Source organism: Salmo trutta, chromosome 10 (assembly GCF_901001165.1).
Source record: "Salmo trutta chromosome 10, fSalTru1.1, whole genome shotgun sequence".
NCBI classification, from domain to species: domain Eukaryota; kingdom Metazoa; phylum Chordata; class Actinopteri; order Salmoniformes; family Salmonidae; genus Salmo; species Salmo trutta.
Window position 1 is genome coordinate 36752925 of NC_042966.1, and position 11488 is coordinate 36764412.

At 42.9% G+C, this 11488-nt stretch overlaps 1 protein-coding gene and 1 non-coding gene across 2 annotated transcripts; one reads left to right on the forward strand and one right to left on the reverse strand.

Moving 5' to 3' along the window:
• Nucleotides 1-1283: 1283 nt before the first annotated feature.
• Nucleotides 1284-9475, reverse strand: LOC115201678 (transmembrane protease serine 9). The gene is made up of 10 exons (XM_029765499.1): nt 8854-9475; nt 5968-5988; nt 5676-5838; nt 5303-5571; nt 5064-5209; nt 4511-4814; nt 3862-4033; nt 3439-3695; nt 2818-2915; nt 1284-2469 (listed from the first exon to the last, which is right to left on the reverse strand). Exons 1-10 carry the CDS (start codon nt 8909-8911, stop codon nt 2101-2103), a joined length of 1857 nt encoding a protein of 618 aa, XP_029621359.1. The 5' UTR covers nt 8912-9475; the 3' UTR covers nt 1284-2100.
• Nucleotides 6927-7001, forward strand: trnaa-ugc (transfer RNA alanine (anticodon UGC)). The gene has a single exon. It is a non-coding gene; the product is annotated as a tRNA-Ala (tRNA).
• Nucleotides 9476-11488: the final 2013 nt, after the last annotated feature.

An 11488-nucleotide genomic window follows, 5' to 3' on the forward strand; every position in this document is an offset into this window, starting at 1 on the left:
AATACCCTTAAATTAAAGCTGACAGTCTGTACTTTATATCATTTAAAATCCAAAGTGCTGGAGTACAGAGCCAAAACAAAATATTTGTCACTGTCCCAATACTGTTGGAGCTCACTGTATGTTGCCAACCGTTTTATAAAGCAATACGGCCCTCAAACCCGGGGATTATCGTGGGATAACTCCCAACTAAGAGCTGTTCTTAGGCCCAAGGCGAAATCCAGTTGTCAAACGATAATCCCCAGGTTCTCATGCCTTAATGCTTAAATAATCAATGAGAGGGATAAATATATTGGAAAGAAAGGGACTTCCATCTGTAAATTAGAAGATGATACTGACTAATAGTGATTTTAATAATTATATACATTTTGAAATCGATAGAAGTACATCTTTTTTTTATTTTTATTGATCACTTTCAGAGCAATAGGATGAAAGCAATAGGCTGCAACAGTGAACATGTGAGTCAAAGCTTGTGTGTGTGTGTGTGTGTGTGTGTGTGTGTGTGTGTGTGTGTGTGTGTGTGTGTGTGTGTGTGTGTGTGTGTGTGCCTGCATGCTTTTATCATATATTGTGTGTGTGTCTTATGTCTTTCTTATTTGTGTCCTGTGTGTTTCTCACATTTTGTGTGTGTGAGTGTTTGTGGTGTATTGGAAGAGGTGGACATTTCCCACAGTTCGCTCCTACACAGTGTGGAGACTTCTCTTCCTTTGACTGGGACGAACATGGATCCGACACAGGCTGGAGCTCATCACAGGATATTACAGAGACAGCTATCACAGGACATTACAGAGACAGCTATCACAGCACATTACAGAGACAGCTATCACAGGACATTACAGAGACAGCTATCACAGGACATTACAGATACAGCTATCACAGGACATTACAGATACAGCTATCACAGGACATTACAGATACAGCTATCACAGGATATTACAGAGACAGCTATCGCAGGACATTACAGAGACAGCTATCAAAGGACATTACCGTGACAGCTATCAAAGGACATGACCAAGACAGCTATCAAAGTACATGACCGAGACAGATTAAGTTCATTACCGAGACAGATTAAGGACATTACCGAGACAGATTAAGGACATTACCGAAACAGAAAAAGGATATTACCGAGACAGCTATCAAAGGACATGACCGAGACAGCTATCAAAGGACATTACCGAGACAGCTATCAAAGGACATTACCGAGACAGATATCAAAGGACATGACCGAGACAGATATCAAAGGACATGACCGAGACAGCTATCAAAGGACATTACCGAGACAGATATTGCTTTTCTATTGATATTTATTAAAAAAAATCTGGATTTTTGTTTATATAAAGGATATACTGTAATGTAACTCTCAATACGGAAATAAAGATTACATTTTCACGTAGAATATAATCTATGACCTATAGTAATCACTCAGGTTGGAAAACTGATATAAAACACATTTGACGCAATCGTTTGGCTGCACTACAAAATGTGTGTAGTCTATATAAATTCTGATGTTTATTGGAAATAAAAAAAATAACTAGACAATTCATTCATCATTTTAATTTCCAGATGCAACAGTAGATCAAGTCATTACATTTAAATAAATCATTTCCTGATCCAGTCAGAATAAATAAACAATTAGATGAGATAAACCTTCTGTTTTTCAGTAGACTGTTGCAGACAGCGTTAGACCAGGCATTGTTTGTGGACAAATCCTGCACATAAACCAAATAATCTGTTGTGACGGAATGGGATGCATCGGATAACGAGCAGCAGTAGTTACAATGTTTAGGTTTTCCTCACTGATCATTTGGACGTATCAGGATTGGGCGAAGGCGATGCTTAAATTTCAGTGCTTTGGCTGAGAGTTTCCTTTTGCAAAGGGTGGAGACATCGCAAACCCAAACTCTCAATTTCAAACACATGGACCCAGAACTAAATCACGCAGCTGACCAAATTAAGCAAGATTTTAGTTCTGGATTAACCAAGATTAAACTCACCAAAATATTCTAGAGCAACAATATATTAAGCGCAAGGGTACATACTTCAAACAGAGCACATTTAGATCCTATTGCCAGAGGTTTACATAAAGGTGACTCCTCAGCGGCATCAGGCTTGACCAAGAGACAGTAGGAGAGAGAGAGACAAGAAGAGTAGGACCAGGGATGAGTGGGCCAGAGTTGCCCCACTGGCAGAAGTAACGACAGCGGTAGTTGCACTGACAGTTGTGCTGTTGGCAGTGTTGGTGTCATTGATGGGGGTTCTGGCTGTGACGGGTGAAGGGAATGTGCCCACAGTAGTCTGAAGGAATTTCTGGAAGCGAGCGGTTTTGGTGAAGACCTGGATGTTGGAGGAGCGAGGACTCCGGCTCCATCGTGTTTTGCTGGAGCTGGTCTTGTTGCTGCTGTCGACAGTCAACACAGCAGCCTGGTACCATGCATCACCCTGCTTACACATCAGAGGACCACCCCCTTCACCCTATGGGGAGAGAGAAGAACCAACACACGAGGGGAGAGGTCAGCATTGTCATGTCAGATAGACAACCAGACTGGTTTCCTACCAAGCTACTTAATTGGAAGATCATTATGAAACTTGGGACTGTCCTCACTAGGTGGATCTAAATGTCATACCATCAGGCAGCCTCTGCTGACACCAATTCTGGAGATGCCAAAGTCAAATAGATCACATCCCAACAGTTGCAGAGCTATCCTCAACAACTAAACAGACATAATGCAACCATCCTTGCTGTACACCAGTTGACACTTCTGAGTCGACATTTGAAACCCATTATTGTGCGTTTGCTTTGTTTGTCGGACCCATCTGTACCTGTCGAAGGTCCAAGGCAGCAGTGCAGATGTTATCAGAGGAGCCAGAGCTCTCACAATCCACCACAGAGGTCTGGGACTGCTGCAAGTTCTGTTCGGCTAAGAAACAAGACGGAATAGAGAAATAGAGGAAGTAAATCACAAATTGACCAAACCGAAAAAACACATTTATTTTATCAGGTAAGTTGACTGAGAACACATTCTCATCTACAGCAATGTCCTGGGGAATAGTTACAGGGGATAGAGGATGAATGAGCCAATTGGAAGCTGGGGATGATTAGGTGGCCATGATGGCCAGATTGGGAATTTAGTCAGGACACCAGGGTTAACACCCCTACTCTTACGATAAGTGCCATGAGATCTTTAGTGACCACAGAGAGTCAGGACACTTGTTTAAAGTCCCACCCAAAAGACAGCACCCTACACAGGGCAATGTCCCGAAACACTGCCCTGGGATGTTCTTTTCTTTTAGACCAAAGGAAAGAGTGCCTCCTACTGGCCCTCCAACACCACTTCCAGCAGCATCTGGTCTCCCATCCAGGGACCAACCAGGACCAACCCTGCTTAGTTTCAGAGGCATGCCAGAAGTGTTAGTCTGTTCCAGTATTACACACTGACTCACCTCCACCCTGGCCCCTGCCCCAGCCAGCCACCCAGCACTGAGTCCCTATGCTGAAGGTGCTGCTTCCCTGGTCCACACAGATAGGCTGGATGTAGTCAGACAATGTGGGTTGGCTGGCCAGTCGGAGGATTGCCACGTTGTTCGCCGTCAAGTTGCTCATGGTGATGTTGATGACTTTCAGGGTTACCTCGTTGGGGTTGGAGCCATTCTGCTTCAGACGACCCATGACCACGGTCCACTGAGAGGCGTTGGACTGACTGGGAGGTGGGAATAGTGAAGTTGGGGAACTTTAGCTTGGCATTACCGATACCTTCTATTTAATAGGTCCTTGGTTCAACTTGAGCAGCAAGGTACTAAGTGATGGAGATCTGACCATATGCATCTGACCAACTCACCCGTTTACATACAAGTGGAGTGTGTTACCTGGAGAAGCACCCAGCATCGCTCATGACATAGTCCTCTGCCACCATTGTGCCCCCGCAGACGTGTGTTCCATTTGTCTGCAGACTGGCTATCCAGGGCCAGGATCCCCCTGAGGCCAAGCCCCCACCAGTAAGGGAGTTCAAAGAGGCACTGCCGCACACCACGGCTGCAGAAACAGGGAGAGAAGCGCTATAGAAGTCAGGACTGACTTTTGGCTGAGTGTCGATTTAAAGAGAGGGATAAACACTAACGTTTGGATGTGGTCAAATGGAGAGTTACAGATACGTTGGCTAAAGCTACAACAGGAGTAACAGACGGGTGTGGCTCAGAGAGGACGCAGCAATTTGTGTGTTTCACAGAGGGAAGTAAATCCACTTACTTTCAGTGGTTTTAGGGGCAGTTCTGGTGGTTTTAGGGGCAGTTCTGGTGGTAGTGGTGGTTGTGGTGGTGGTTTTAGGGGCAGTTCTGGTGGTAGTGGTGGTTGTGGTGGTGGTTTTAGGGGCAGTTCTGGTGGTAGTGGTGGTTGTGGTTGTGGTTTTAGGGGCAGTTCTGGTGGTAGTGGTGGTTGTGGTGGTGGTTTTAGGGGCAGTTCTGGTGGTAGTGGTGGTTGTGGTGGTGGTTTTAGGGGCAGTTCTGGTGGTAGTGGTGGTTGTGGTGGTGGTTTTAGGGGCCGTTCTGGTGGTAGTGGTGGTCGTAGGTGCAGTTGTGGTGGTGGCTGGGGCTGGAAGACCAGTACAAGAGACACTGAGGTCAGAATCAGTTCCACTGGAGGAGAAGGTGATGTAGCCTGGCTGGTCACTGGTGATCTGGGTGTTGATCCAGGTCTGGTACTGAGACACTCTTGCGTACACTCCTGGGAGATTTGCCTGGGCACACCCTTTGCCGAAACTTACAACGCCAGACTGGATCCAGCGAGTACCCTGTTTGCTCACCATTGGACCTCCTGAGTCCCCCTATGCATTGACAGATTTACAGTCACTGAGATTAGATTTTCTTATGAAACATAATGGGTCAGTTTTTCAGACACTAATAAAAACAAGTTTTGGACTAAAAAGCACTTATAATGTATAATCTCTATTTAAAGTGCTTTTCAGTTTAGGACTAGGCTAGGTATAATCTGAGTCTGAGAAACCAGACACAGATTACGAATGTGTCATTAGCCCAAATTGTAATAAAAAAAGAAGATAACCAAGAGATTTTACTTGACAGGAATCCTTTCCTCCTGCTGATAGACCAGCACAGATCATGTTGTCAGTGATGGATCCAACTCTATTGTTACAGTTACACTGCCTGTTCCCCACTACTGGCACATCCACTTCCTGTAGGGTCTGTGGTGAGGGCAGGGACACTGAGGAGAAAACAGGTATTCCTCAACATACATAATACCTAGCAGAATTCTGATCCATCATCAGCAGTACTTAAAGCAAGCTACAGCACTCACCTCCACTTCTGATGCTGCCCCAGCCGGTGACCCAGCTAGTAGCCCCAGCATGGAAGGAGCTGCCTGGTGCAGCTAGGCAGACTGGCCGAATGAATTTTGTAAAAGTCACAGTGGAGGAGAGCTTCAGTAGGCATATGTCGTTGTCACTGGTACTTTTGGTGTAGTTGGGGTGGCGGATTATCTGAGTGACTGTCCGGGTCACCTCGTTGGGGTTGGAGCCCTGCTGGCTCAGACGACCCAAGTAGACCAGCAAATTTGATGTACTGGTACTGAGAGAGTAAATATATAAAAATGTAACAGTACTGTTTTTAATTATGTTCGATTAGGTATGGTGTTAGGGTTAAATGTATCCCACAATCCTGCAAATCCTTACCTGGAAAAGCAGTGAGCAGCAGTCAACACCCACTCTTTGTTGATGAGGGATCCCCCACAAAAATGGCGGCCTAATCTGTGAAGACTGGCCTGCCATGGCCAACTCCCTGCAGGAGCATTCTGACCCCCCACGATCCTAGTGTTAAGAGGAGGGGTTCCGCACACTAACAGTGATAGAGAATGATGGGTTATTTGGAAGGTTTTTGTTGAATAGGTCACATTGGTGTGACAGTGCATCATAAAAGGTTTTAATCGTATTTAGAGAATATAGGTAAGTGGTGAAAAGGACTTACCACTCAGCTGTGAATGAGAGCCTGAAATACAAGACAGAAAGAAAATCCCTTAATCCTTCCCTTATTCTCTGTATCCAAACCCTGGCATTTTCACTGGGTACACTTGGTTCTATCTAGAACCTAAAATGATTTCTTAGCCTGTCCCCACGCCAGAACACTTTGAAGAACCCTTTTGCATTCCAGGTAGAACCCTTTCCACAGCAAGTTCTATATGGTACCCAAGAGGGTTCTCTCTGGAACCTAAAAGGGTTCTTCAAAGGGTCTGCTATGTGGACAGCCAAAGAACCCTTTTGGAACAATTTCTTTCTAAGAGTGTACATATTGTCCCATACTGATCAGAGTGAGCATACCGACTGACGTCAGCATAAGTACCAATTGTTATAACACTGATTGTTGAACCTCTTAAACTGCCTCCTACTCAAACTCAGAAGCTAGGATATGCATATTATTAGTAGATGTGGATAGAAAACACTCTGAAGGTTCTAAAACTGTTTGAATGATGTCTGTGAGTATAACAGAACTCATATGGCAGGCAAAAACCTGATGAAAAATCCTACCAGGAAGTGGAAATCTGATGGGTGGACTCTTTTCAAGTCATTGCCTATCGAACACACAGTGACTCAGTAATCACTGTGCACTTCCTAAGGCTTCCACTAGATGTCAACAGTCTTTAGAAAGTTGTTTGAGGCGTCTACAATGAACAGAGACAGAACAAGAAGGCTGGGAAGTTGGTGACCCAGGGAAGGACATCAGCTCATTGGCGCGTATTCATGCGAGAGGTAGCTCTGTTCCAAAACATTTTTCAAGACACTGGTTTCGTCCGGTTGGAATATTACTGAATTTTCACGTTCTAACGGCCCTAAAGATTTATGTTTTACAGCGTTTGACATGTTTGAACGAACGTAAATATAACTTTTTTTGACTTTTTGTCGTGAAATTTTTGGCGTGCTTCCAACTGAGCCTCCCTGTGGCTCAGTTGGTAGAGCATGGTGTTTGCAACGCCAGGGTTGTGGGTTCGATTCCCACGGGGGGCCAGTACAAAAAAAATGCATGAAATGAAATGTATGCATTCACTACTGTAAGTCGCTCTGGATCTGCTAAATGACTAAAATGTAAAATGAGTAGCTGAACTGAATGCGCGAACAACAAGGAGCTATTTGGGCATAAATTATGGAGTTTATCGAACATAATAACATTTGTTGTGGACCTGGGATCCCTGGAAGTGCCTTCTGATGAGATCATCAAAGGTCAGTGAATATTTCTAATGCTATTTAAAATTTTAGGTGACTCCAAAATGGCGGCTATCTGTATTGCGTAGTGTACTTTTCTGAGCGCTGTACTCAGATTATTGCAAAGTGTGCTTTCCCAGTAAAGTTATTTTGAAATCTTTCACAGCGTTAGCATAAAGGAGATGTTCATCTATAATTCTTTGAATGACAGTTTAATATTTTATCAACGTTTATGACGAGTATTTTTGTAAATTGTAGTGCTGATTCACCGGCAGTATTTGAGGGAAAATATTTTTTAGATATAAATATTAACTTTATCGAACAAAAAATGCATGTGTTGTGTAACATGATGTCCTAGGAGTGTCATCTGATGAAGATCGTCAAAGGTTAGTGCTTCATTTCGCTGTGTTTTGGGTATTTGTGATGCATCTAGTTGCTTGGAAAATGGCTGTGTGGTTATTTGTGTCTATGTACTCTCCATACATTATCTAATGTTTTGCTTTCGCTGTAAAGCCTTTTTGAAATAGGACAAGGTGGTTCGATTCAGGAGAAATGTATCTATAAAATTTTGTAAAATAGTCCTATGTTTGAGAAAATGAAATTATTAGATTTGTGGTTTAGAATCTGGCACTGTGATTTTTCACTGGCTATTGTCAAACTCAGTCCCGGTGATGGGATCGGGTTGTCGTAAGAAGTTGCTTACTCTTTTACATTGATCAACATCACTTTGACTGTTTGGGTTGAAATGACGTGAAAACAATGTTGATTCAACCAGTTTTGCCCAGTGGGAAGTGTTTGCTGTCATTTAATGAGAAATTATTAGTTTTTATGCACATTTTTCCACTTGAGAAATACTGCACCAAACATCTTAGCTAGATGTTGAATTGCTTGACTAAGACCTCCTCGCCTCCAATTTACTCAACACTTTTGAAAACGCATTGGCCTACCTGTCAACTAGAATCTAGTAGTATCAGTGTGACTTGTTACCTTTCTTCTTTCCTCAATTTCATCAGTTAGTATTTCTGCTTCACTCAATACTTTTGAAAACACATACCTGTCCACCTGCACACATGTGGCTTATTAACTTGAAGAACTTGAAAGTTAAGTCTGCTAGGTATGCATTCCCTTCACCAACTAGTTATAGGACAACAGACACAAGAAACATCACTTCCTACCCAGTAAGTCTTACATTTCTCAGAAATCGCTCCAACATTTCCTGGTTGCAAAAATTCTTATAGTTCACCTTATTTCAGTTTATATGACAAAACAAGCAGACATTGTGTAGAGAATCATTGTTCCATCTAAACCGCTGTGAATAACTTTTCCATAACCCAAAATATAATATTTTCAGCGGTTTGAAGTTGGTGTATAAACCCAAAAGTAAAAGACTCAAAAACGCTTCTTAGACTTACTTTCAAAGAGAATGAGATATATATATATATATAACTGACATTTCTATGTGAAAATGGTCGGGTCGCCCAAAAAGTTACATATTGCAGTTTTAAATCGATTTGAGTTCAGTTAATTCATTCAGTCCAAATTTCTTTATATACAAACTGAAATAAACTTAGTAGCGAATTTCTTTAAAACCAGGTGAGTATAAATGAAGAACGCTGTAGGATAAAGACAGCGATACATTTAGAATTGTACTACTTACCTTTTGACAGGAATGTCACCATTATGGTCACTACACAAAGAGTCCTGAGGAAGGCCATGCTTTCTTGTTGGTACCCTGGACTCAATCTTACTTCCTAAACATCCCTCTCTTCTGTTGTCTTTTCTCAGCTCCTCCCTTCTACACACCACATTACCTGCTAGACACACACGTCCCTTACATACCTTTCGTCAAATTTTTTCCCCCTCTGTCCACTTCCTTCTAAGCATGCATAACTAATGCTGTAATCTATGGTTAGCCAAGCCTAGCTCTTTGGTTTCCATTACAGAGTTATAATGTCGGCACTATTTTTATCACACCATTGCCAATTTAGAATAATTTTACTACTGTAATTTAGTTGTAATTTTACAACTGTATCTGATAAATGTTACATGCAGATGTTAACAGTGCTTTCTTTCATTGCCCGACAACAAAGCAGTGCATGATCATGAGACTAAAATCAACACACCAAATACTACTTTCCATGTCTAGGAGCATTGACAAAGTTTTGCCACCGAGGCCCAAGACAAGAACCTACCTTAAACCCTAATCCTAATCCTAACCCTTACCTTAAAACCCCCTAAAGTCAATGTCTGGGCCTCCATGATAATCTAATTAGCATAAACACCTGTTAGTTTAAACTAGACATATCTGGATTTTTGAATTGGATGAGTCTCAATCCACTGCATCCGTCGATGCCGCACTTCCGCATCTGCTGTGGAAGGTGACAGAGCTAGAGCGATGTTTGTCAGAACATGAGACATCCCAAAAATGGGTCTTCTCATAAAATCATCTGTAGCATCAGAACGGTTTGCTCTGTGACCCCCACAAGCGTCTTGGGACTAGTCTGAAGTTGGTACAGCTGATTTGCCAACTTCGGTCTGTAGCGTCCGAACAGTTTGGGCTACACACTAATACGACCCCTCTGTGGAAAGGAACACGTACAGGGCTTAGACTGTTATGGGTTAACCGATTTAAATGTCAACTTCAATTGGGTGATGTCATAGCTGGGTTGTCCTAAGCATACTACTTATCAAAAACCCAAATACAACAGGGTGTGAAACGGCAGTCCGTAAGCAGGATTTGTTTGAGTGGTATTTTTTCAGGAAGATAATATGATAAAGTGATTTCTCTTCCTCCTGGGTTGTTTTGAAGAAAAAGGTGTGGCTGTTCTAGATAAATAAAGCTCTGTATCCTCATTCCTACTTAAGGCCACTAAGGCCAGGCAATACTGGCTAATAGGGATTTTTTCCCCTTACTGTCATCTGACTGAAACTTTACCAGTTGAAAGTATACATAAATATAATATATAATTGTATTACAAGTTTTATTTATTTTAAAATTAAAATATGCAAATGAGGCAAGCCATCCTTAAATGTGCGATAATTTGCATATTATGAGAATCTGTTTTTCAACACATTGCTTCAAGGCAGAATGTTGTTGTTTTTTGTTTTATTGTGGAAAGACACTCAATGGTTAGACTTTTACAGATCAGTTTATCTTAAAGGGAGTGCTCCTAACCGCAGCTTGTTACCTGTAAAAAAGACACCTGTCCACAGAAGCAATCAATCAATCAGATTCCAAACTCTCCACCATGGCCAAGACCAAAGAGCTCTCCAAGGATGTCAGGGACAAGATTGTAGACCTACACAAGGCTGGAATGGGCTACAAGACCATCGCCAAGCAGCTTGGTGAGAAGGTGACAACATTTGGTGCGATTATTCGCAAATGGAAGAAACACAAAAGAACTGTCAAAATCTCTCGGCCTGGGGCTCCATGCAAGATCTCACCTCATGGAGTTGCAATCATCATGAGACCGGTGAGGAATCAGCCCAGAACTACACGGGAGGATCTTGTCAATGATCTCAAGGCAGCTGGGACCATAGTCACCAAGAAAACAATTGGTAACACACTACGCCGTGAAGGACTGAAATCCTGCAGCGCCCGCAAGGTCCCCCTGCTCAAGAATACATATACATGCCCGTCTGAAGTTTACCAATGAACATCTGAATGACTCAGAGGACAACTGGTGAAAGTGTTGTGGTCAGATGAGACCAAAATGGAGCATTTTGACATCAATTCAACTCGCCGTGTTTGGAGGAGGAGGAATGCGGCCTATGACCCCAAGAACACCATCTCCACCATCAAACATGGAGGTGGAAACATTATGCTTTGGGGGTGTTTTTCTGCTAAGGGGACAGGACAACTTCACCGCATCAAAGGGACGATGGACGGGGCAATGTACCGTCAAATCTTGGGTGAGAACATCCTTCCCTCAGCCAGGGCATTGAAAATGGGTCGTGGATGGGTATTCCAGCATGACAATGACCCAAAACACACGGCCAAGGCAACAAAGGAGTGGCTCAAGAAGAAGCACAGTAAGGTCCTGGAGTGGCCTAGCCAGTCTCCAGACCTCAATCCCATAGAAAATCTGTTGAGGGAGCTGAAGGTTCGAGTTACCAAACTTCAGCCTCGAAACCTTAATGACTTGGAGAAGATCTGCAAAGAGAAGTGGGACAAAATCCCTCCTGAGATGTGTGCAAACCTGGTGGCCAACTACAAGGAACATCTGACCTCTGTGATTGCCAACAAGGGTTTTGCCACCAAGTACTAAGTCATGTTTTGCAGAGGGGTCAGA